This window comes from Oryzias latipes, chromosome 16 (genome assembly GCF_002234675.1).
Source record: "Oryzias latipes chromosome 16, ASM223467v1".
NCBI lineage: Eukaryota > Metazoa > Chordata > Actinopteri > Beloniformes > Adrianichthyidae > Oryzias > Oryzias latipes.
The window spans coordinates 19,208,397-19,234,881 of NC_019874.2; the positions used below are offsets into that span (position 1 = coordinate 19,208,397).

Sequence of the window (26,485 nt, forward strand, 5' to 3'; positions counted from 1 at the left end):
GAATCATTACAACCTTAGATTTTATTACTTTTTGAAACTAAATGGAAAAAATGGTAAAGGTTGTATATACTTCAACCTACATCTATGAATTTGCTATGTTAGTCAATGGATGGAGACAAAACCAAATAGTGTGAAGACACATCTGAAAAGATGCTGCTTTTTAACCCTTGTGCTATCGTAGATGACCCCACCCTTACATTGACGTGTTCTCCCTACCATGACAAAGGTGGATAAAGGTGAAAAGATTTTATGTAATCCATAGACACCAGTGAAGATCACAAATCATTGAAGAAAAAAGGTTCAGATCACTGTCTAGTGGGTCTAGATCAGTGTTTTTCAACCAGTCTGCCGCGGGAGATGGTCAAGTGCGCCGTGGGAAATTGCCCTCATTCACTGATCTAAAAACATTTTCCATCTCCAAGAAATCAGCTCTCTGTGTATCCCAACAGGCCCTGATAAAACACTCAGTAGTAAGGAATATAAAAGATCTTAAAATTACTTTTTCTTTGTGTTTATTTAATTCTATTAAAGACATTTTGATAAGAATCACGGTGCCGCGATTTAGCTGCAGCTATAACTGTGTAAGTATAACTGTCCCGCCCCTTTAACTGTCTCCACCAATCATTCTTGAAGGCTTAATCACATGTCATCAGTTTGACCAATCAGAAGTGGTTAAAGTCTTCACTTCCTTGTTCTTAATTCTGCTGATAAAGTCGCTCAGTTCTAACAAAACATCTCTTAGAAAAAAACAGCCACAATTTCCTGCTTTTTCTGCCACAATTATCACAAAAATCCGTGTGTCGATCAATACAGACCATGAATTTCTGCTTTTTTCTTTTTTTTTTGGATGCTGGTGTGCCGCGGGATTTTTGTCAGGGTTAAAGTTTGCCGTGGCTCAAAAAAGGTTGAAAAACTCTGGTCTAGATGACCCAACTCCCAATGTTAAAGTGCCTAAGATAGCACAAGGGTTAAAAAAGTTCTTAATCATCTAAATTACTAATTTATTACTTAATATTTGCAGCAATTTTTTTTACTGACAACACTAACAATTTATATACCATTTTTTGAAAAAAGAGGGAACTCCCACTCGTTCTTTCAGGAAGACTGCATTCTATTTAAAATAAATTGATGTGCGTACAGATTGTTAACTTCTGTTAACCAGAGGGAACAGCAAAATTTGAAGAACTTCTGCTCAGTGAAACGTTCTGTATTTTTTAACCCTTGTGCCATCCTAGGCACTTTAACATTGGGTCATCTAGACCCACTGGCCAGTGCGCTGAACCTTTTATCTTCAATGATTTGTGATCTTCACTGGTGTCCATGGATTACATGAAATCTTTCCACCTTTATCATGGTAGGGGGAACACGTCAATGTAAGGGTGGGGTCATCTAAGATAGCACAAGGGTTAAATAAATCTTACTCATCTTTGATGATGAAAAAAAACAGCTGTGGAAAAATCCATTAAAGGGATACTTTAACTAGGAGAATTTGATCAGAAAATCTGTCATAAGTTTTATTTTTTTGCTGCTATAGTTTCAATAGGAATATATTAAATGTGAGCAAGTGTGTGTGAATGAAAATGTCATAAAATATGAACTGCTTATGTTGAATTCAGTTTATAGAAGCTTTTCTGCCACTTGCACTAAAACTTAAAAAAGAAAAGAAATCCTATAATATAAATAAATACAAAGCACTCAAGCACACAAATAAATTAAGTTTATTTTTTTTGTTTGAAGTAAATGTAGAAGGCGCCCTACACAAAACATGAATATGATCTGTACAAAAACAAAAAATTGAAGAGGAAAAAAAGGTGGTGAAAAAGGAGGAAAATGATAAAAACTGCCCTGTGTTTTACTCTATATGTACAATGACACTACAACAACAAAAAAAAGGTTTCTGCTTAAATGTTTCATTAACCAGAAAAAATGTCCCTCATTTGACTATCTACACAAAATAAAATCAAGAATTATTTTGCCAAAGTTCATCTTTACACAATCTGTATGCAAAAACAAACAAACACTGGATTTGTACAAAACATCTTTTTTTTTTTTTTTTTTTACTAAAAATAACTGAAATCAACAAACCGCTTTTAAGAATCTTCCACATGTGAGCAGCAGGCATCAGTGGCCTGAGCTGGATATGAACAAACATCCTGTAGGACACTGACAAATCTCTTTTTTTTGTAGTTGTTGTGTTACGGTGCCATCCAGAAAGGCATGGGCTGCTGTTGTGGTTGCGTCTTGGCCCGGGGGGGCAGTGGGGGAGGACAGCGATAGCCTGGTGTCCACCCTGAAGAGGCTGAGGTAGGGGGAGCTACTCCAGGGTTACCTGGCCCTGAGGCTTTGGAGGTGGGTTGGTCTTCCTCTTCATCAGAGGAGTCGCCGCTGTATGCCACCAGACCTGTTCTCAGTCGTTTCACTACAGGCTCTGAAAAAAAGAAGAATTGGGAGCAAGAAAGAAGAAAGGCAGGGAACATGTTTGGAAAAGAGGGGCAGGGGGGAGAAATAGCAGAACAGCAGCAGGAGTTTGAAATGCGACAAGTTTGATTATTCCAAAGACATTTTGGGAAGAAACAAAAAGTTAATGGATTTAAATTTGATATCAGCAGCCATTGGTTGGTGGGACAATGTTAGGGCCGTTCAAACGAGCGGCAGGACGGCGTCACAGGTCGAGTGGTGCCCCACCCCCAACCAGTATCCAGCATTGCACCAGAGACACATGGAAGAGAAGAAAACACAGAAGAAGAGAAAAACACAAAAACAGGAGAGATTCTTGTTAGCAAAGAAAAGAAAGAGGAAAAAACCACAACAATCCAGGCTGATAAAGTCATCAGAATACGACGGTAAGGTGGCCTCGACTCATCAGACGACTGACAAACAGGCAAAAGTCAAAGCTCCATCGCACTATCTGCAGAGCTGAAGTCACACCTGCAGAATCCTGAAAGAACCCTAAGAAGCTGCCGATTCGGGCTGACTGTGGTTGACTGAGTCACATTCTCCACTAATCTCCTCTGCCACAGAAATAGGGAGTTTCAAAATTAGTTGTGTTTTGGTGTCTTTGCACGTCTAACAGATTTGTACTTCATCAAATTCCTTGCAGAACAACTGAAATGCAAACAGTGAGGCATTCTGGGAGAGGATTTACAGATCTACGCAACAGCAGAACAGATATTTCCCCAATCGTTGTCCGCTGACATGAGCGACAGATTGGGTTTGAAAATCCAGAAGAAAACCCCCTTACCCACAGGGGCTGGGGGTACCCTCTTCTCCTCTGTTTTGGGTCGTACTCCGTTCACAGCCATGGTCGGTGGTGGAGGCATTAGCTGCCGACTGAAATGCAAAAAATAAAAGCTGACACACGAACTGTGGCCTTTGACGCAGGTCCAAATTTGAGGATTCAAAACCCAGGTACCTGTTCCTCTCACTCGCCAAGCCGGAGGAACTCTGTGATGGGGGTCCTGAAGAGTCTGGGCTGCCCACTGAGAAGCCTGCACCTAAATTAGTCACATGAATGGGTCCATGCTATGAGCAAAAAAACACACAAGCACCATTAGCAGACATCCTCAACTAAGCCCTGTCCTGACACTTTGATAATAATAAGCTAAAGCAAAAACTGAGATTTCTTTCCAGGACTTTCTGAAAGGTTGTTCAGGATTTTTTTTTCTAATAAACTCCATGTTACCAGTAGAGATTCATGGGCAAACTGTAAGTGAGGACCGGCAGGTAAACAGCAGGCCAAACCGTCTCACTCAATCCTTAAGAAAATGTGAGTGAAGGATGGACATTATGTTGAGCTTTAAAGTGGAAACAGCATGACATGATAGAAACTGCGCCATGTTTGAAGAAAACAAATGGGAATTGAGGGAAACGGGTTAGTACAAGCAGAAAGGCTACAGTATCTTTTATTTTCTTACTTGGTATCCAAGCAAGCCGCTGTCCCTCTCATCTGGAACCTCCTCTGTGAAACGTCTCTTCTGTGGTTGGCTGGTGGGAGCAGCTGGAGGTGGAGCTTTGGGTGGTGCTGCAGCAGAGGGAAGAAAATGGACAGGAGGAAGAGTCTGCACAAAAGAGAATGAGAAGAAAACAAATGATTCGTCACTTTGCAATTATAATTTTCATTATAAGCTTTTTTTTCTTGATTCTTTCTAGTACTGTTGTGTATTTTACCTGGGGCAGAATCTCTGGGGCCTGAGTTGGTGGCAAAATAGGCGCTGGTCCAGGAGCCACCGTGGGAGTCGGCATTGGAGCCAAAGGGTGAGCAGGAATGGGGGGAGGAGCTGGAACCGGGCATGGAGGGCGAACTGGGTACTGAGCTGGCACACCTGCTGGTGCCACTGGAGGAATAGGAAGGGGTACGTTATATGGTGGAGGGACAGGTTGGGGCTGAGGTGGGGGCACAGGCAGGGGATAGCCTGATTGGTAACCAGCTGGAGGGTAGTACGGGGGCTGAGGAGGCACCCCATTGACCACTGAGGGCTGTGTAAAGCCTGAAACCGAAAAACATACTGAGTGATAAAAGTGCAACCGCTTTAGATTTGGATAAAAACAACGATCTGAGATGTTAAGTCACCTAAATGTTATTTAAAAATGTCTGACCTTGCTGTGCTGGCATTATCGTGCTCATTTGACTAAGGTAACGTGAATACTCTGCATGGACCTGTCAGAAGGGAAAACAGGAAAAAAGACGGTTTATTTGAAGTAATAAAATAAATGTATAGACACAAATATTTCCATGTACAACCCAAATGGAATAACTGGATGAATTTGAGAAAAATGCTTTTCAAAAACTTTTTTTTTGCTTCTACCTTGCAAGACAATAGCTAGATAAAAAAAAAATTTTTTTAAACAATTTAAGAAATTCTTACTTATTTAAGTTATGACTTTTTGTGGCTATCACTGTTTAAAATCAGTCCCATTGAAATGTTAATTACTCACAGTCTGAAGAAGGTTTTCACACAACGTCTTTGCTGCTGCTAGTCCTTCTGGTTTAGGATGACTGCAGACAAAAATGAAAAACGATGGCGTTTTATCTCTGCCATAAAGTGAAAGGGCGTAAAAACAACTGAGCGGGCGTATTCAGGAACTGAGTAGGTGACCCTTAGAACCGCGCAGCCGCAATTCTAACTGAGCGACCCCGCATTTTAAAACTGAAATGAAAGTCCCGCCCCGCTGCCTCGCCGGATTTGACCAGCAAATTTTGGCCAATCAGATCAACCAGAAAGGTTTCTGCCACCAAGTGACAAACACACCCCTGAACACCGCCCCCCAAGTGACAAAAACGCCCCCTTAACACTGCGCGCAAATCCAGTTGAGCGTGCAAAGGGGAATTGACCGTGCAAGATCCCGGCTCAGTTAGGATCGGAGGCCTGCAGTTGTAAAATGCGGGGTTGGGCAGAGATGAAATGCCATAAATAACTTTGCTGCAAAAAAGCTTTACACTGTGATTATAATATTCAATATTCATTAAAATGTACTGTTTCTTATAAACATATTTTTACTTATTGATAGGACAACACTGACCTAATGTAAATGTACATAGGCTCGAAGGCCTCCCGTCCTGAAGCTGGCTCTAAACAGCCAGATCCTTTTCCTCTGAGAAAGACTTTGGCCCCCGTCTCAGCCTGAATGTGCTGAAGATACGAACAGCCTACGCCCTCTACTCGCTCTTTAACGGGGAATCCTGCGATGGCGTGCTCCAGCCCCACAAAGACTTTATCTTGAACGTAGTGCATCTTAGAATAAGAAGAAAAAACAGTTGTAAAAACCACCTTTTCTAAAGTTGTAGAGCTTTAGTGATGAAAGAGTGTGCTTCCCAAAACAACAAAGAAACTACCTTAAAAAAAAAAAAGTTATGATATAGAACTCAGACCCCTACCCCTGACTGAAAGTGAGGTTTCTGGTTGGTCATGACGGGCAGTGAGGGTGCAGGGGGGTTCTGCTGATGGTACACTGTGACTGGGGCTCCACTCGAGGAGAAAGATGAGGACGGCGAAGCAGTAGCAGCTTTCACCACACCGTTTGTGATGACCTCCTTAATTTTATTAACAGCTCCTTCAGAAGGAGAGAAACAGACCATCAGTCACACGAAAAAAAAACAGCTTGAAAAAAAAAAAAAAATCCTTTATAACATCATAAAGATAAATGAATGAATCCTCACTGTCCACCAGCTCTCTTGTCTGTCCTTGAACATGCAAATACAGAGGTCGGTCCCTGAGCAAAGCAGACCGGAACAAAGCTGTGTTAGCACAGACACCATCAACACCACGCCCACGACTTCATCACTGAAAACAAGTTCATAGAGGAATCACCCTGGAAGCGCTTTGCCTTTTTCCTCTGCTGTCATGTATCGACCTCTGGTTGAAACTGCGGCTCCGCTCACCTTGCTGATCTGCACATAAAAAGGTTTTAAAAAAACACTTGTTAGGCACACCCAAAGAGAGAGATGGACGTTATCCTGTCAAATAAATTGGCCCACGTCACACTCCTGACCTCATCCTGCGTCTGTCCGCGTGTCAGGAGGTTTCGACAGTTGATCGGGACATCGTTGATCTCAACTTCGGCTACAACCAAATCATCTTTGGCTTTTGGAGGCACTGCAGACTTTCCAGCACCCACAGTCTGAGGAGAGAGAAGCCACAATGTAAAGGCCTAGTTTATCATTTCTTTATGACTTTGCACATTTTAAAAAGAATTCTTTTTTTTCTTCTAAAATTTGATTTGGATTGAGCATTTGTACTTCTGGTAGTTACTGCAGAGGAAAAACACTTCAATGTGAGGAAAACACACATCAAAACACTTACCCTCCAACCTGCAGCCAACATGTCAGAAAAGTCTTTTACACATGTTTTGATTATACGAACAGTTTTTTGTTGTTCTTTTGGGTCAAAAAACATTGAAGATTAAATAGAAAGTGCAAAAATTGAGCTAAATAACATTTTGTGTTTTCAGATCTCTCACAAGAGTTATTTAGGTTTCAGAAATGACTGCATGCTTCCAGAAAATATGTTTGTTAACATGTCAGAGTCTACATAATCCTATAGATGTGTGCATTACAAAGACAACAACAAAGTGCAGGTACAGGAAAACGGGCCCTGCACTTCTGAGCTAAGAACCTTCTTTCTTCTTTTTAGGTAAGGTCTGCTGACAGCAGACACTCTTTTTCAATGACTATGTTTACATTTAATAGTTGGGAGCCGGGTGATGCAACAACAGATTTACCTGTGGCTATTGAACAGCTAGTAACCAAATTTAATGTAAAACCAAAAGAAAATGCCAAATGTATGTACCGTATCAAGACGTTTGCAAGACAGATGACATCAAAACATCAAACTCACTCCTGGGGGGTATTCCAGGAAGCATGTTTAAACTAGCCAGACTTTAAGCCTGAACTTTGGCTGAAATCCGCCTGAACTTGCTTACTCTGGGTATGTCGGTACAAAAGACCGGATATGAGTTAGCGTAATTACGCTCGACTTGGTAACCTTGGGTTAATGCTCGTGCACAGGAGGTACATAAAGACATTCTCAATAGATCGCCGATTTCTGGAGTCACCATGGAAACGCGTGGAGAAAAAAAGAAAAAAAGCGGGACACTTGAGACGGAAGAGAGACGGCGGATAAAGATTATAAGTCCATCAAAAAAGTAACAAGGCTGCATCATCAAAAAAAAAGAGTTTCTGCTCTAAGCAAAATATATATATATAAAATCTTAAATAAATTTCTTCTATTAGTAACAAATGATTTAGTTAAATTTATTCAACCTAATTTCTTACGTCTATAAAACTCAATAATTGTTTATACAACTCAAACTCAAATTTACATATTTATCTAACTAGATATCACATTACTCCATTAATCTTTTTTCAATCTTAATTACTTATATTTCTTGAACTCTCATATGTCTAAGTTTGAGCCAGCAGATATGCTCATTTTTATAACAATAAAAAGGACGGAAAAAAATGCAGTGCAAAAATTCAATAAAGAATTTTCCATCATTGTCATTACATTATGTGCTTGTAGGGGTGCTATATAAACTCATCATCCTCTCCTTCACTCTCACTCATGGTGCAGAGACGTAAGCATAGTAGGACAAAATAACTCGGCAAAACACAGTAAAATAGCTATACAACTAAACACATTCTGTCAAAAACCCACACTTAAACCCAAATCCGTCCAGACAGGCAAAGGGAATGATATCCCAGAATCCCTTGCGGTGCCGATCTAACGGCAGCACCAAAGTTACACCTACTTAATAGAATTAATTTGAATGAAAGGAAAATAATTGTCTGAAAACTCCGTGTTATTTTTAAGGTGACCTAAAAAAATTATTTATCTTAACTGAATTAAATAATTAATTTGGATCAAAGTAAAAATGTTTATCTTTACAACATCCATACGTGGTATCATCACCCTCTCATGGTGGAAAAAGTATTATCTGAACTTCTTCATCCACTAAATCATCTTCAAATGGACACGCCATGCTGCTTCACCTCTCTGTAAACAAACTAAGCTTCAACTAAACCTGCTCCGGACCAGGTTATGTTCAGAGCATGAGTTGCCATGGTAACTTGACCTACCCTGAAACATACCTCCATTTCTTGAACCGAAAGCTGAGGTTATCAACTTCCTTAGCTTCAAACTTATCGTGGGAGCTAGCATAACCTGCTTTCTGGAATACCCCCCTGGTCTACTATCAATATTGACACTTTCACTTAAACTCTAAGCAAAAATCTTGAAAGTTAAACAACAACATTGTCAAGAAAAATAAGAACATTTTTCTGCAAAGCTTTGACACTACTTCTTAGTTTTACTTCATTAGCAAATAGAGAATGCTTTAATAAAGTTGGTCGTATAGCATCTGAACTGCTAGAATAATACTGCTTACTTGACTGGATTGGAAAACAAAAATTAGCCAGAAAACTCAATTAAAACTGAGAAATTACAGCGCATAACAGCTATTTAAAATATTACATTGTAAATAATTAAATAAAGTGTGCAGTCTATATTGAATATAGACTGCACACTTTATTTTATTCACGCATAAAAAGACAAATATATGTTTAAGTCAAAGGGAAAAAAAATGCTAAAATCATTAGGATCCATGTATTATTATTATTATTATTATTATTATTATTATTATTATTATTATTGGAGCAGATCCATACCTTGTCCAACAGCCCCGATGTTCCTATCTGGGAGGGTTTGAGCTTTCCTTTAGCGACCAACATGGCGTTAATCTTTGCGGCCACCGCAGCTGCAGCATCCAGAGCCCCGGTGGGCGCAGCCTCAGACCCCCCCATCCCACCGGAGGAGCCCGACCCGGGACCAGGTTGGTCCCATTTACTACGGCGCCTACATAAACACATCACATCACATCAGAGGCAGTGAAACGTATTGGCCTTTTTAAACGAATCTGCCCAACTTCTTCATCCAATGATGATGATCCATAAACCATTATTGTTCGGGAAGTTGCGAAAGTGTTTACGCCTTTTTTGTTTTTTAAATCTTTCCACAAAAACAGTCGTTAACGGAACAACATTTTTGTACTTCAGAACATAAATGGCTTTGCGTCACTACATGATAACGAACGCAGGGGCTCCGCAGTACACGGGCATAATTACATGGTTTGGCTAACATTAGCAACCTAGCTAGCTAACTGGGTACGTTGAAACTAAATGTGCAATAATAACACAAGAAAATGACAACGCCAGTCGTTTTGTTACCTACCCACTATTCTGTGTTCCACAAAAGGACATTAATACTCCCTTTAACGGAGAAAACCTTATCAACACGGAGGCAAATTAAAGAAGTAATCTTGACTTGAGAACAGGTTCAGCAGAGAGAGCTCCCAGTTGTTAGCCAATGTTCCTCTATTTCCGCTTCCGCCTTGTTATTTGCAAAAAAGAGAAGAAAAATAAAGAAAACACAAGAGGGCGCTAGAGAGCCGCAAGTTTTTATATGGAAATTGGATGAATTTCTGCTCACAAGCAGCCATGGTTGTTTTTTTGTTCCCAATTTAAAACTGCAGCAATCAAAGTTACCTTTAATTACTTTCTTGTCAGGCTATAGCTTTCTCGCACTCCACAATTTTAAAGTCAGAACGTTTTTTCCCTTTATAAGGTTATTTTTCTGTTTAATGTCTTTCAGAAGGGTATTTTTATGGATGAAGTATACTTGATATGATTTGACAACTGTATCATTATCAATGTGTTGTTTTAGGATAATTTTTAAAGTACCTTTTTTGGTAAAATAGTTTTAGCCTCCTTTAATTTGAATCGGATAATCAAGACATTAGAACCAACCCTCAATACATAAATTAGAGTACCTGATAGAGATATTTATAAACTGTGGACGAATCCAGGCATTAGTTGAGATGTATTCATAGAAATGGTATTTTGTAAAAGTCAAACCCAACTGACATTCAAACAACAAGATCAAATTATAAAGAGGATTTTTAATGTTTGCTTACTTTCAGAAGTTGGCAATCTTATTGAATTTTAACTTTCATCTTGTCAAACATTATAGGTCTTCATCATCACAACGTTATGAACACTTTCAACCCCAACTTTTGACATTTTGTTAAGTTATTTTATCCAAACTCATTTTCTCAAATCTTTTTAGATCTCGGATTTTTTTAATCCTAATTTTTGATTTGTCAGAGTTTGAGCTAATTTGTTTTTGGCTTTGCACTATAGATATGTATGTTGCAAACTTCTAATAAGAAGAACTTAGACAGTAGGGTCTAGGATTATTAAAAAAGTTCATTTAACAGAATGGATATTTTATGTTAATAATTTACAACAAATAAAGGTATTGGACATGTCTGGCTTGTATTGATAATCAAGATGAATGTTTTATTTTATTTTATATTATTATTATAATTCGTTTTTATTTTTTTATTTTAAACTTCCCTCCCTCCGTAATAATGCATCCGCTGTTCCCTGTTTTGTGTCTTGTTAGATACTAAGTTATGTTATTGAAAAAAAGAAAAAGAATAGTTGAGAATGGAGATATGTCATGGGTTCAAAACTGGCCCGAACTGAATTTAAATGTACTGCTTTATAACTTTCTCAATGCTCATAAATAAAATTTTGGAAGAAAAAAAAGTTCATTTAAAACATTGGTCCTTCAGGTTAGGTGACTACCGACTGCGGTTTTTGCTGTTGTAAAGTCTACTTAGTGGTTAGTTGCAGTTTTATTGTCTGTTGTGGAAACACACTGTGGTCTTAATAGCGTGTGTTTCTACGTTGATGGATTGTAGTTATCAGATCTGAACTTTTGGACAGGTCCTGGCTGAAAAGCCAGACTAAGAGCGTTCCAACTGCCCTTGATAGGTTGCCCAGACAGTTTTCACCAGGCTCCTGACCTGCAGCTAGACCAGGGGTTGGGGCTCACAGGATTGTGCCTGGGATTGGACCCAGCTTGGCTCAACCAGAAAGACTGTGTGGAATGTGTGCTGTGTCATTTGAGCGACTGTGCTCCAATGACTCAATCCACAGAAATTGAATTTAACTATTGGTTCATGAAACTTCACTTCACTTTTGAAAAGAGCCTGAACTTGCTTTGTGGATGAGCGGCACAGGGTGGAGATAATCAGGTTCGCCTGGACGCACCGTTTGGGCTCTGGGTTTCTTTATGGTTGGAGTCTCTTCCACCCTGGAGTTGCCCACGGTGAGGGAGTTCACCTCGGTGAACAACAGTTGCAATCCCAATCATGCTACGAGTGTCTGATGAAATCTGGTTGAGCAGGTCAGAGGCCATGATTCTCGACCAAAAAAAGAGGGTTTTACCCCTTCAGGTAAGTGGACAACTCCTGCTCCAGGTGGAGGAAAATAAGTATTTTGGGATCTTGTTGGAGGAAGTCTGGAGCATGAGGTTGACAAGCAGATAAGTAGTAAAGCCGCTGCTCCTTAACACAGCAAAGAGCCAGTTGGGGTGGCTTGAGCGTTTTTTTTTTTTTTTTAAATCTCTCCTAGAGTTTTCTTTGCCCCAGGAAAGATTCCGGGAGTACCAGAGGGACCATGTCACTCAGGTGGCCTGGGACAGCTTTAGGGTCACCTTTGGTAGAACTGGAGGACATTTCTGTGGAGAAGGAGGACTGTCTGGAGAAGGAGGTCTGTCTGGGTATCTCTGCCCAGTCTGAAGCCCCTGCAACCTCGGCTGAAGGAAAGAAGATGGATAGTATTTTAATCACTGTAACATCTTCCAGTGGAACACCAGAAATCTAATATCTCCAAAATACCTTTTCTTTTTTTAAGTTGTCGTTTTTCAGATATATTTTTTTACTCTTTGTTTCCCCCCCCAAGAGATGGGAAGTGCTTGAAAAAACTGAAGCCCTCACATGAACGTCTTGTCAGAGGTCAGCAGATCTTTGACGCCTGCCTTGACAGCGATAACTATTTACAGGCAGTACAGTGCGAGAAGAAGAAGAAAAAAAATCTCGTCGAAACACATGGAGAGGGATCAAGGAAGACTCAAGAGTGTAGTATGAGCCTGAGTGTTAACCGTGATGTGTGTGTTGGTTGATGTAACCTCCGGCCTTTGAGGCCCGCAAAGCCGGGTCTCGCCTGATCGCGGCAGCTGACACTGAGTTGTGAGATCAGGGACATGAAGGAAGAAGGGTGCCCCGGCTGGGGCTGTCCAGGGTTTAACAAAGAGACACTGTGAGCACCTTGGTTTGAGTGTTTGCTGCTATACCAGCAATTATTAGAAGTAGGTTTTTGACTGAGGGTGCGTATGTCACATAGGTGGCATCATAATCTGAAGCAGGTTTGATTTCGCCGGCTGATGTTTCACATGCTGAAAACTGGAAGTCTTAAAATTCACGATGCCAATGATTACTCTGAGACCCCAGAGTACGACTTTCTGAAAGCCGCATAAATAAGACCAGAATAAGAGTGAAGTGTGGAGCAGACAAGACGGAGAGAGGGAAAACAGATGGGGAGAGTGAGTTTTAAAGGAGGGAAGGGGGGAATCTTGTGTGTGTGCGTGTGTTTACAGAGAATGGGAGCCTCTTATACACCTCACAGCAGGATTTTGGCCTGGGTTGTGGCCTCGTCTCGTCTGTGCAGCGGGGTGCTTTCCTGTGCTGCCTGCCCAGGGGAGGGGCACCTGCAACCGCCTCGAACAGTGGTCAGAAGGACAGCCTGGTGGTTGGGGGGGGGGGGGGGGGGGGGGGGGCTGGGATGGAAAGATGCTTGGTGGTTCCAGGAAACTGACATGTGCTGAGGTTATGAAATCCTCAGGTAGAACACAGTTTCTAGAGAAAAGAGTTGCTTTGGTCTGAGAGGACAATCTCGTGATAAATGAGGAGCGCTTTGTTGCAGTGGACTTCTAAAGTTGTTGTTGGAGCAACCAGAAGCAACACAGAGTTTATAGATTGGCCAATCTGCCAACTGGGACAATATTTTCCTTCCATTTGGTTGGGTTGACCAAACAGTGTATTTCAGTTTATCACATGTTCAGTCGACCCTGCAGATCTGAGGGACGACTTCATCATCTGATATATAGAGTCTAATGTTAACATGGGAACACAAAGCTAGGCCAGTTTGCACCCCTAAACGTTCACTTTTCTGTGCTTTAATACCAAAATTGCTTCCACGGATAGTTTTTAGATGAGTTTAATCTCTCTTTGAGACAGATCCTCCATCGTCTGTCATTTAAAAGGGATTCAAGGCTCCAAAACTCACAAAGTCTCACATGAAGGTGCACAATTTCAAAAGTAGCTGACTATTTGTCTGCAGCAGAGTTATGTACGGTCTGTGTGAGTCTTTGCTGTCTGTGAAAGGTGGATGGATATTGCATTAACTTCACAACAGAAGCGCCCCCTGTGGTGTCAGCGCATGATTATAACTGCAGTGGGAACATTGTGCTCCAAGGTTAGAAGGATCGAGTAAATGGAAACACATGGAAGGCAGCATGGACCAAAAAAAAAATTGGCATCGCAGAGCACAAAAAATCATATTCCCCTGACAAATGGTTTTAGAGGGACTCTTCAATTTATCACCCCTTGCAGTGCAAAGCCCTGCAGGGTGTACTCGCTTCTTATGCAAACGCAAGGTTTTCTTTTCCTCAGGTAACCTCCGTATAAAACATGCATGCATGAAAAGATATGTGCAAGCCTATAGTTGGCGTAATTAAAGTCTTGTGTTACATTCTAAAACAAATGGCTTAAATGATTCAGTACCTGCAGATCTTTGTTCTTTTCCAGTTGACCACAGAAAATATTTTAGTGGTTCTTTGTGAGTAGCATACGGACAAAAATCTCATCTTTCTGGAGACTTAGTTTTTGACAATAGAGATGAAATGGAAAAGATTTCAGATTAATGATGGGTTTTCTTATTAGTTTTACAGTCATTGTTTGATTTTTTTTCCGTATGAAGCTCATTCTTTTTTTCTTCAAACATCCCAGCATCATTAGCAAATGCTAAAATAGACCTATTTGTTCCATCAAACTGTATAAAGTGAAAGACAAATGCAGAATTTATTTCCATCAAAAATTTACAATGGATTTATGCTCAAGCCGCCGATCAAAACCTTAGAGTTTGATGAGAAGACATTTGCGATGTGTATTTAAGACCTCCTCACGCATGACTATCTTGGGCTATTAGTCCAATCATCTCATCCCCAGTTGCATTTGTCTCTGTCAAACAACACTATTTGCTCATCTGGGTCAAAGAAAAGGAGGGTTTGCAATGCAGTGCAGCCTTTTCAGTCACAGATGACTCTTTCCAAATGAAGAAAATCCAAAGTAAAGAAATCTCACTATTAAACATCGTCTTTCTGTTATTATTTTCCTTTTACTTATGTTATTTGATCAATCAGTCAGTGATAAAAGAGCCAGTGCCACAAAAAATATTCAAAGGCATTATCTTTATTCAAGATTTTATACTCTGCAATGATATAAAACCTTATTACAACCAATATTATTTAACGACATGCAACCTTTGCATTATTTATAAGAATACCTGTCATGTTAAACCCAAAATGCAGGTTCAAGATGATTGCAAAGACACTTTTTCAGATATGTCAAGGTCCAAGAGAAGAAAACAAAAAGGCCTGTAGCCACACTTGAACATAAATGGTTAAGTCAATAAACAATTTCACAGAAAAATGTCCAAGTCCAGAGCCTGGCAAGACATAACCAGCTGTTCAAAAACAAACATTTTCTTCAGGAGTTTTCTAAAAACAACCAGAGGTGCTAATAAAAATGACTTAGAATTCCTGTGCATGCACTACAAAAAAACACTCTTGATTTTCTTAATAAAAAGAAAATTATTTTCACTAAATAGATGGGATTTAAGTAAAAAAAAAAAAAAATTCTAAAGCATAACTTAACTCTTTTTTTTTTTTTTTACAAAACTGTTTTTGCAGCACTACAAAAATTGTTAAAAATGTAAACTTTGTGGTCATTTTATTAGTTAATATAAGTTTTAACAACGTTTTCTATGTTTTAATGAGAACGCATTCAGAAACTAATATATTTCAGGAAAACATTCACTAAATATTGGAAAAATTTCCTTATGTTTTGATTCTTATCTCTTAACAGGAGATATTGTCCTTTTAGAAAGTGCTATCACTCATGTAAGCTTACTCACATTGCCTGCAGGCTAAAGCTAAGTCACTGGTCTTTGGTGTTTGTTGTGGATTCCAGTAACTCTGCACACATGGGAGCAGTTTTAAATGCACTCATTCATATTGTTGTCTGTTCTGGTGCAGAGAAGCAGCCTCTACTGCAGTGGGCTGCTCTTGCGGCAGAGCTGATTGGCTGATGTGAGAACTTGCCGGGCGCGTTTTCGTTTTCCAGTCAGCAGCGTGTAGAAGAACGGATTGACACAGGAGTTCCCGTAGGTCAGCCCTGTTAGGATGCGATTGACTGTCACCTGCGTCCCCACCGGTACTGTCCGCAGCATGTCTGGCTTGTAGAGGGGTAGCAGTTGCCAGATCCAGAAAGGGAGGAAGCAGGCCCAAAAGGCCAGGACGATGCCGAGGATGAGGAGCAGGACTTTTGGTTTGGGTGCTCGGGGCGGACAACCTGTGTTGTTCCCACTGGCCCATGCTGGCCGTGTCTGTGATACCCAGTAAAGGCGCCCCAGAGTGGCATAAAGTGCTCCAATAGCAAGGCCAGGGCCGAGAATGCTGGTACAAAACAGAACACTCAGGTAGGCCTTGGAGCTCTGCTCATCCCAGGCCGGGACGCAGAGCTGGCCCTCGTGGTTTTCCCCGTTCTCTAAGTGCAGGGTGATCATCATTGGCATGCTAAGAGCCACTGCTAGCCCCCATGCTAAACCAACACGCAGCAAACTGGAGGAGCTGGAGGAGGAGGTCTGTAGAGGATGGGCCACAGCCCTGTACCGATCCAGACTCATGGCGGTCAGGGTGAATATAGAGGCATGCATGGTGAGGAGGTCCAGGCTCAGGATGAGGCGGCAACCAAGTTCCCCAAAGGCCCATCCGGAGGCTAGGCTGTCGTAAACGATGAAGGGTGCGGTGAAAAGGTAGAGTAAATCTGCAAGGGCAAGGCTCAGTACCTGGAGATGAAGAGAAGAGGAGGGGGAGGAGGTTGGGGAAGATGTGGGGGATGCGGAGTTGGCGAGGCAGGATGGTACGGGGAGTCTTCCAAAGCAGCAGGCTGTCCCTCCTCCGCGTCTCCTCCTACTGGTGCTGCGCCTCAACAGGAGACCTAAAGTGTAAAGGTTTCCTGTGATGCCCAGCAGGGACAGAAGTGACAGAAAAGAGCAAAAGAGAGCTGTGGAGGCCAAGCTGGGTGATGGAGAGATGGAGGGAGAGGAGGAAGGAACTGAAAGATTGGGCATTACAGTGAAGGTGTAAGGAGGTGGAGGAGGTAAAGAACCCAAGAAATCCATAATGTGAAGTAAGGGGTTAAAGCAGCTTTATGATAAAGTGATGGGATGGAGGGCAGGGAAGAATAAATGGCCAGACTATTAAAAAAGATAGAAAAAAAGGGGGGAAAAAGGTTCATATTGATTTTGTGTCAAAACTTTTTCCACCTTATGTCTAAAATCAAAAGATTTGTCAAAATAATACACATAAAGCAAATCTTATTAGTCTGTCTAAGGGTTCTGCAGGAGAATTTATGTGCATTTAAACCATAACGTAACATAAATACAGTCATATAAACATGTTTAAATGAAAATGTCAGCAAAGCCAGGATAATTTATGCTTGGGTAGAAACCTGCTCCTGTTGGCAGAGTCGTCACAGTTTTATAGTTTCACAGGGGGGAAAGCTGTTGTAGTTTTAGTGAAATGATTGGATTTTCAAAGCGGGGGGGGGCTTCTTTTCAACACTGTAAATCTCAAACGAGACCTCTTTCTGAAGGTCAACATGTGGACAATGGTTAAGTTTAACAAAAACAGTGAAAATGAGGACAACACAAGGGCAGACACGTTTTAATGAGTTGGTTGGGAGCCGTGAAAAACGGCCAAGTTTTTGTTTAAATTTCTTGTGCATGTGTTGTGCAGTTTTGCGCACTGGTGGTTTGGATGTGGATTCGTGCATGAGCCCCTGAAGCGTCAGGACTGAAACATGGCGCCGCGTTCAAGGAAAAAAGGAACATTTAAGCCTCTTGTTTTGTGAGACAAGTATCTGTTTTTTAACTGAAGATTTTTTAAAGAATTGTTCTTTGAATTGACTTTAATATAAAAAAGAAAAAAAATGAAGGGGAAAAAGAGCCCGAAAAGCCTGTGACCCAGGTGGCTCTGAGGTTAGGAGCTACTGTGTTCTGCAGCGCTCTGAAAACTGCTGTCATAAACACAGGACATTGATTTGCACAAAATACAAATAAATAATATTTAGGAAATAGTTGTTTTTTATGTTTTAAAAATAAAGAACATTTTGATTAGGTACAAAAATTTAAATCTTTCTGGACCTTTATTTTTTCAAACAAAGGTGATGAAATAGAAGATTTCAGATTGACTTATTATTTTTTTAAAGTTCATTAACCCTTTCATGCAGTATGTTGCTAATTTGCAACTTCACTTTATTTAACATCGCCTTGAACAGAATAAACATTGTAGTATGTTTCTTATATAATTTAACATCAAGTCAGGTGTGAAGGGGTCCATTGATTTACATATTTGGGGAATAAGAACCATTTAGCTAATTAAGAAATGCCTATAAAAATACTTTACAACTATGCCATATTTTAAGATTAGCTGATCACCCACAGCCCAGCAAGCTCCCCTTAAAATGTATCTGATGCGTTCAGACTACAGTTTCTCTGTTGTCTTTAATCTTTGTTTTTTTTTTTAAGGTGTTTCCTTTTTAATACAAAACGGCAGTACCAACAGCAATAAAGGTTTTACCCTAAATAGCATTCTGGATATGTTTAAGGTGGAACAGCACCTCCTTATTTACATTTATCCATCAGTTAATGTTTGGAGATGAAATAAAAAAACAACAACATACCGTTAGTTTTAGCACGGTTTAATCCCAGATGCAAGGAAAATAATACTCCTTGAAATTGCTAGAGTTAAAAAAACGGAGTCCCATCCTAAAACGTACTTCTCATCTGTCTGATCTCTTTATGGCCAGTTGGAGGAGATGATTGTTCAAGAAGTTTGAGACGTGAGCAGTGTGCTGCCTCAGAGCAGCTGCGTTCTCCGCTCTGTTACTGATGAGTCTGAGTCAACTGGAGGTTCTGTGTGTTCCAGTGGTGGAGAAGTGGGATGGGACACACACGCACTTAATGAGAGGGTGTTATCTTGCATGCTGAATATTAATACTAAATAGTTCTAGTCCAAGGTTGGAATTTAAGAAGCCCCCACTTTAAGAAAAAAACAGTTTTGCAACAAAAAAGGTAAATTCTGCAGAATTTATAGCACAGACTTCTGTAATCACATAGTTCTTTTCTTTGCAGTTAAAAAGTACACTAAAGATATTTCAAACACATTTAGTTAATGTGTGAGTGTTATATTTTTGTCAGCATTCGTCCTAAATCTTACTGATAATTGTAGTTTCTTTTATTTCATTTTTGATTCATTGCTGGGAAAACTGGATGCGTAATCTGGTCATGCTGAGAGGCCGTCTGAGAATTTAAAGCTCAGATGAAACTAATGTTAGTGTCTGCCTCAAACTGCTGTACTTTACAGTCCCATTTTGTAGTTGCATGTTTGATTGAAGCGGGATACTTACTTAATGGCTTCAATACCTTAAGGAAGAATCTAACCAAAGCGAGGTCTTTCCATAAAAGTCAGAAATCTGACCATAAACGCTATCCTCAGTACCATTAGTCATACTGTGACTAACATTTACATGCTGTGAAAAGTCCAGGTATGACAGCTGCAGTTATACTTCCCAAAACCACAACCTTCACAGTTATTTATGAAAGCTTGATGGTTTATGACATGAGCAAAGGTAAAATGATTATTCTGTTTAATCTTGATGCTTGTCACTATAAGGTTATATGAAGAATATGCTTGAAATTGGGGAAAAAAATCTTTCCTGGCTACAAAAGCTATTGTTAAAAATGATAGAGCATTTATGAGCACACTTTAAGACAGGGAAGTCTAAACTTTTTGAAAACAGGGTCCGATTTGGTGCTGTGGAAATGTCAGAGCCACCCATTCTCCCAGCATTCTTTGACCCCTTATAATAACATTAAATGCAAATGAACTATCTAAAGAATTTTTGATTGCAATAGAATAATTTTCTTTTTTTTTTAATTAAACAGAAATACATCTAAATAAATGTTTACCCACATTACTGTCAATTTAATATTTGAAGACGAGAACTAAAAAAAAAAAATTTAAAGTCTGTCTGGAAAAATACATTTTTGTCATCATTAAATCTGGGTTTGTATAAAATCTTACATATTTATCCTCTCTGTAAACTTCAAAATATAAATCATTTGAACAGGACAGTAACACACATTTGTTGTCCTATTCAGAAGCACAAACCAATGTGAATAAAATCACAGAAACAAATGGTAAATGGCGTATAGTTATGTAGCGCTTTTCTACCTTCTTTCAAAGTCCCAAAGCGCTTTACAGTCACAGACCCATTCACACACACATTCACACACTGGTGGCCGCTCCGCTCCGCACCAACCAGAGGCAAGGTGGGGTTCAGTGTGTTGCCCACGGACAATTCGACACATGGGTGGGCAAGGCGGGAATCAAACTCAAAATCTTATGATTAGAGGTCAACCGCCCTACCAACAAATAAATCTGTGCTTTTCAAACAGCGACAGGTTTACAGCGGCTCATAACGTGATTAAGACAATCAAAATCAAGAAATCGTACACACAGTTCTTAGACAGTGCTGGGGGGCTGCATGTAATTGATTCTGTGACAGGAGCCTGAAAAATTGAACATGGGTTGGACTTTGGACATGCCTGCTTTAAGATAATCAAGAAGAAAGAAGTAAAATCAGTTTTTCTCTTTTTCCATTGCAGGGGTAAAACCAGACCATTTCAATAGAAGGTTTTCTGCTGCACATTAGAACTCCGCAAGTTTTTTATCTGACCGCAATCTTTACTTAAAGTTCCACTCCAATCATCTTTTAAACTATTTAATAGGGTTCCTGTTAGTCTTTTAATTATAATTGTGTTCTAAGCTAAAATCAATAAAACAGTGTTGGTTTTTGAGGACTCAGTTTCCGCAGAGCGGCAGTAGTTCACCATACTTTTGGCATAGAGTTAGCCTGCACTCATTTCCCATCATCCATCTGTTTACACGCTCTCCCGCTAGCTTACAGCCCCTCAAAACCCTAGCCTAACATTACCCGTGCAACAAAAATGGAGCAATATTGGAGCCATCGAGCTGTACAGTTTTGAGCCAGATTCTAGCTCAGATGAGGAAAAAGGACGTAAATGGATTTGTCTGCTAGTGGATGCATCAGAATGAAGCGGAGCTTGTGACCCGCCTGCAACTAGGCTTTATTAAATAGCATTTTCTTCATCTGCTCCTGATTCACAATGATTTGAATAAAGAAATACTCGGAAATACAATTTTGAGCTTAATTTTCTTTATATATTTCCTCCTTCATGAGAAAAATGCTACAAGAACATGTCAATAACACCAGAAATGCATTTTTTACTGGATTGAGTCTTTAAGTATTTAAGCTGTTAAACACATGTTACAATTTTATGGTTCACAAATCTTGATTAAGATCATTTAATCAGTCGAATACAGCTATATCACCAGTTTTTGCTGTCTTTAATGCACTGCAATAGTTATTGCACATTAACTCTGACCAAATGTCAATACAACAGCAGCTCATGCTTAAGGCATCTCTCAGCCCCATAGGGGATCAACGTAATGACCGAAATTTTGAGGAAATTAATTATTCAGCATCGTTGCCCGTATCAACATTTTTCCATGCCGGGGCAAAGTTTAACTGGTAGACACTCTGACAGCCTCATTGAATAACCGAGCCTTTCAGCAGTTATCAAAAGCAGCTCACAGTTGCATGTTATCCGACGAGTTGTTTTTGGCTTTGCAGTTGTCGAACCCACAGCTGCGGTTTGCCAACTTCAAGAGCAACTTGGAAGTGATTTAGCTGCGACCAGAGCCAGTAAAATGTGTGGGCCGTGCGCCTCATGCTGGTGGCGGGGTGTCCAGGTCGGCTGCTTCAGAGATGTGCCGGTGTGGGAGATAGACAGAGACAGGCCGTAAAGACTGGGGGTAGAGGAGGGGTGGACATACCTATCCCCATGGGGTGTGAGGAATTTGAACAAATACCTGGCACTTGAACGCCAAAATAGGGCAATGGGGGTAGAGGGCTGTGGAGGCACGAGTGCTCCACCAGAAAAAAGATGGGCACACATTTTGGGGGCATGAAATGGCAAAAAAAAAACTACCAAAGCAAAGCTTTTAATTTAACACAAAAGGCTGGTGGATATAATGAGCTGGGAAACATTTGGAACTATCATTCCTATTAGGATGTAAACATGAGGGGGGAAAAAAGCCAGGATCTTAGCTCTGTGCTGTTTATTTGTGTAAGTCAAGGCACATCAATCTTCCTCAGTGAAGGTGCCCACCATAATGCCTAATTAAATTTAAGTGAGCTATGGGATTTGTTCTGGTGGTTTGACCTGAAATGGATGTGTTTCTCTATATTAATTAGCATATATCAATCTCAAATGCAAATGTGTGATGTTTAAAGATGAGAGGGAAACAATGACTCATGCTAATGCTTATTTCTGGGGGTCCATTGAAAATGACAAATGTATGTCATGGCTGAAATGCACTAAGGATTGTTAAATTAGAATTTTTAATTTAAACTTTTTCGTAGAATCGTTGTCAGCTGTGTAAGGGTTATATGTTCAAAGGTTGTATTAATTTCTCAGATTATTGTATTACAAAACTAACTTTCTGAGAATTTAAACACTGCACAGCTGAAATGTTTCAGCTGGGACCAATCATTTTGTCAACTGCTCCATCACCAACTGGAGAACATCAGTTACTTGAATGCATATTTTAATGTCTTGTTTGAGTCAGCATGTGCAATGGAAATAAAGCATTTGATCACAAGCTCCTGACAAGAGCAGGCCTCATTACTCTGCTCTATGTCTTTATTTGATTCTGCAGAGCACTCTCAAATGAAGGGGCCGTAACGAGTTCGATCACAGTTTGACTAATTTTTCCACATATAGAGTCCCAACATCTCCCTAACCTTTTCCTTGCTGTCCTTGCAACCCCCCCCCCCCCCCCCTCATCTCATTAATTAGCTTAACAGATGCAGAGGAAGCTGAGTGACAGTCTGCAGGCTGGCTGACCGTCCTCAGAATCGCAGGTTTGATGAAAGGGGGCGGACATTTTTGTCTGTGACAAACGGCTGTTGGACTGAGCTGATTCACGGACTGTGATGAGTTATTGATCTCCCACAACCCAACAATGAGCCCACCCCTATTCTGTTCACTGCTTTGTACATTTGCACAATGAAGGCAGTTTGTCCTGTGCGAGAGCGCCAACAGAAGTTGCTTCCATGCTCGTGTTGTCCTGAGGGCTTGGTTCAAGTGAGCAGGGAGTCATTTCCCACCTTTGGTTGGTCTGCTTTCATACTAGAAGTGAAGCAAAAGCTGAAGTGGACCAAACCAACTGGAAAAATTGCAACGTTTTTAAGGCTCTTCCCTTGGGGGAACTTTGTCAAAACAAATACAAAAAAGATAACCTGCTAGTCAACTTATCAAGTTTTATTCATTTTCTTATCTATCAGTTTATGTGACAAGGTCATTGTACATTACAAAGCATCTCTTCAAATGCAGCAGCATTAGCCAAAAGGCTATTTTTCATCTAGACAGCTGGTAAACGTGTCTACCTAAAAACAAAATAAAACTAACAACAAAAACATAAATGAAATCTGATGTAGCCTATATTCCAACATTGTAAAATGTAAATATAAAAAAGCAATAGAAAGAAAAATGTACAGTTAAAAACTTTATGTAAATATAAAGGAACAGTAGTAATTGCTAAGCATTGTTAGTGGATAAAAATACAATGTGAAGCTAAAAGCAGAAGAGAAATATTACTTAATTAGTAATATTTAAATAAGTATTGATATATGTTCATGTCTCCATAGGAGAATTTATTCAGTGTTATTAAGACTTTTTCAAGTTCACTTTGACCCCCCCCCCCCCTGTAAAACAGGACACTCATCATTGGCTTTCTTTGGTTTGTTCTGCTTTTAGGTCCATCTGCATGATGGAAGTGAAGTGAACTGCACCAGAGTTCAGGTGAGCGGAGCTTTCACACCTGCCCAAAGAAACACAATGCCTGATGTAAACAACTCTGGTCTGAATTAAACAAAAACCAATTGTGACAGTGTGAATCTAAATACTTTGGTTATTAGTCTCACTATGAAAGTATTTTTGTGGATTCTGGAAGTTAACATTCCTTCACTTTAGCATTGTACTAGTATCCAGGTGATGTTTAAATATCAAACTTTTATTCACAGATTTTTAGACAAAACTGCTATTTAAAAATGGGTTTTTATTTTGAGAAAAATATTAACTCAAAAATGACTAAAATATCCCATTACAGGTGTAAAGGGCCTTTGATTTGGAGCCACATTTTATAGCACAAAGTATTTTTTCTTTTTCTTTTTCTTGAACAGTATAATGAAATGTGGTTGCAAAGGTTCCAAAATATAGGAGAACAAAATTTGACCTAATGGAAAAATAAATCATTTTTAATAAAATGTAATCCACGACCAAAACAAATGAAACACAATGGAAATGTGAAAAAACAAAAACATGAAATTACTAAAATGAAAACATTGACAAAAACATCTGACATAAAGCAGGTAAAATATATGGACTTCAAGAAAATTACAAGAAAAGTCAACAAAGCTAAAGTGTTTTGACTGCAAATTAAAAACTGGTGTAAAATCATTTCAAGGGAAGAGCAGTAATAGAGGGTCAGACACCCTGATAATGAAGTAATAACTAAATAAAACAATGAAAATCGGAGTTTAGTGGATAAAGGTCCACAGAGGCCTGTTGAAGGTTGATCTTATTTTTCTACAGTTTGTACAGCAAGCTCCAGGACACCAGTAACAAGTTCCAGACTGTATCCCGGTCACACAAAGTGCAGATCTAATGCATGTGATTTCAGGAGTCAGCACATATTGGTATGTTGTGTGCTGTTTGCCTGGTGCTGACTTCCTTCAGTGGCCAGCCCAGAGATCAGTTGCCCTGCTGTGAGGATCTGTCTCTGATTTGATTTTTCTTGCTTGTTTTTCCGTTTTTCTTGCTTGCTGTACAAACTGTAGAAAAATAAGATCAACCTTCAACAGGCCTCTGTGGACCTGTATCCACTAAACTCCGATTTACCAGAAAATGTTAATGGGATTTTTACTGTTATTTTATTTTTACTTATGAATATTGGGAAATGAAACAAATGAAAAGATTTAAAGAGTATGCATTAATATATTTTTATGTAAAATTTCTTAAATTAAAAATAATCTATGTTTTTCTGGATAGCTGAAAAATGATTTGTTTCAGTAGATTTTGCAGACTTTGTTCATGGTTATGCATTTCATATAACGCATAAATAGTTCACGTCTGCCCCCTAGCGGCCTGCAATCAGTAATGCATCTGCTGAAAGCACTCTTCTAACGATGCCACACCTCTCTGTTTAAATTGTCTAAAATTAAGGCACGGCAACTACACTTTTTTAAGTGCTACAATGCTGTTTAAACATATAAGACATAAACAGTGTGAGTGATGTAATGTCTCATTAAAAGAAATAAAAAAGGAAAACCTTTTAAGCCACATAAAAGTCATACATTTATGAAAAGTTATAGGTGTTGAGTCCATAATTTTAAACTAAGCTTCTTTAAGATAAATGTGGAACATGCATTAATTTATGTCAACCACCACAGGTAAATAAAGAATTAAAGGCGCATGTGAGCATGTTTTTAAAAGAAACAAGAGCAATGAAACACCTGATTGTTCTGCCATCTTAGTTGGAAATTCTCTGCACAGCCAGATTCCACTGTGCAACCGAGCTAAACCAGGATTACAGTCATTGTAATCAGGGCCAGCTTAAAAGATGGGATCAAGGGGCAATTCAATACATATTTTTATATAGATACATGAATCTAATTTTTATTTTTAACATTTGGCTGCTTTTTTTTAAAAAAAAAGAAAAAACTCTAGTCTTTTTTGATCAATCTGTGACATCACCTAGTTGTTTTTTTTTGCACGTCACTCTTTGTCCCCTCCTTCCCACACAGATTTCCATGAGTCAATGATCAACAGTGTTTTCACATAAACACTTACGAAAATAGCAATGACATATGCTGCCCAATATGTGTCATCTACATGGCAATTAATTTATTATTATGTAAATGTGCCACCTACTTGTTGCTGCATGTTTTTGTTTTGTTTTTTGTGATTTTTTCGGACATGAAAGTTTATCTACATTGTGTATGTTGCAGTAAATGCAAGTGAGTGGCCGCTGCATTACTCTAACTTCTTCAGTGTTTCTCCTCATCTTCAGTCTGATCCCTATCATGACTGAATCTGTGACATCACAGGACACTTCCTGGCCTCACTGAGATTAAATCAGATTAAGTATTAGTCAAAACACACACAAGCATGCACCCCCTATTACAGACATTCGACTCACCCTTTGCTTTTTGTCAAGGACTTATCTGTATCCTTCTTGTTAAAATTCACTTCAGTGCTTCATGGTTCATGCACCAAAAACCTGAACATTTGTGAATTAAAATGGCACAGTTGGAAAATGTAAATTAAAGATCTTTTCTATTTATTACTAAACTCATATGTCGGAGATATCTCAACAAATTAAAACAACGTACAGTTATTACAGAGTAGTAAAAATAGAAAAATAAAAAAAAAATGTTTTGGTTAATTCTAAGAGACCAATCAGCTGAAGCTTCCGCATTTATTGATATAAAGAAGAATTGATTACTACATTGTCAAACGAGTGAGCGAATTCCTGTGCACCGTGTTTTAAAAAGAGGTTAGGAATGATAGGTCGGGAAAATAGCAGGATAA

The 26,485-nt window shown here is 39.5% G+C and overlaps 2 protein-coding genes across 3 annotated transcripts; both read right to left on the reverse strand.

Moving 5' to 3' along the window:
* Window positions 1–1,695: 1,695 nt before the first annotated feature.
* Window positions 1,696–9,889, reverse strand: khdc4 (KH domain containing 4, pre-mRNA splicing factor). Of its 2 annotated transcripts, none has more exons than XR_002874914.1 (14): window positions 9,726–9,889; window positions 9,164–9,350; window positions 6,490–6,618; window positions 6,309–6,388; window positions 6,158–6,210; window positions 5,876–6,051; window positions 5,521–5,732; window positions 4,936–4,996; window positions 4,597–4,657; window positions 4,168–4,487; window positions 3,915–4,058; window positions 3,413–3,494; window positions 3,242–3,330; window positions 1,696–2,428 (listed from the first exon to the last, which is right to left on the reverse strand). XR_002874914.1 is itself a non-coding variant. In XM_023964069.1 (14 exons), the coding sequence occupies exons 1-14, from the start codon at window positions 9,752–9,754 to the stop codon at window positions 2,196–2,198; spliced, it is 1,884 nt and encodes a 627-aa protein (XP_023819837.1). In that variant the 5' UTR covers window positions 9,755–9,889; the 3' UTR covers window positions 1,696–2,195. The 2 variants fall into 2 exon arrangements, 1 of the variants encoding a protein (XP_023819837.1); XM_023964069.1 differs by having other exon boundaries at window positions 3,413–3,522.
* A 5,447-nt stretch (window positions 9,890–15,336) lies between these two features.
* LOC101159530 (urotensin-2 receptor-like) lies at window positions 15,337–18,627 on the reverse strand. Its single transcript, XM_004078164.4, has 2 exons — window positions 18,427–18,627; window positions 15,337–16,939 (listed from the first exon to the last, which is right to left on the reverse strand). Exon 2 carries the CDS (start codon window positions 16,862–16,864, stop codon window positions 15,728–15,730), a length of 1,137 nt encoding a protein of 378 aa, XP_004078212.4. The 5' UTR covers window positions 16,865–16,939; window positions 18,427–18,627; the 3' UTR covers window positions 15,337–15,727.
* Between the last annotated feature and the right edge of the window lie 7,858 nt (window positions 18,628–26,485).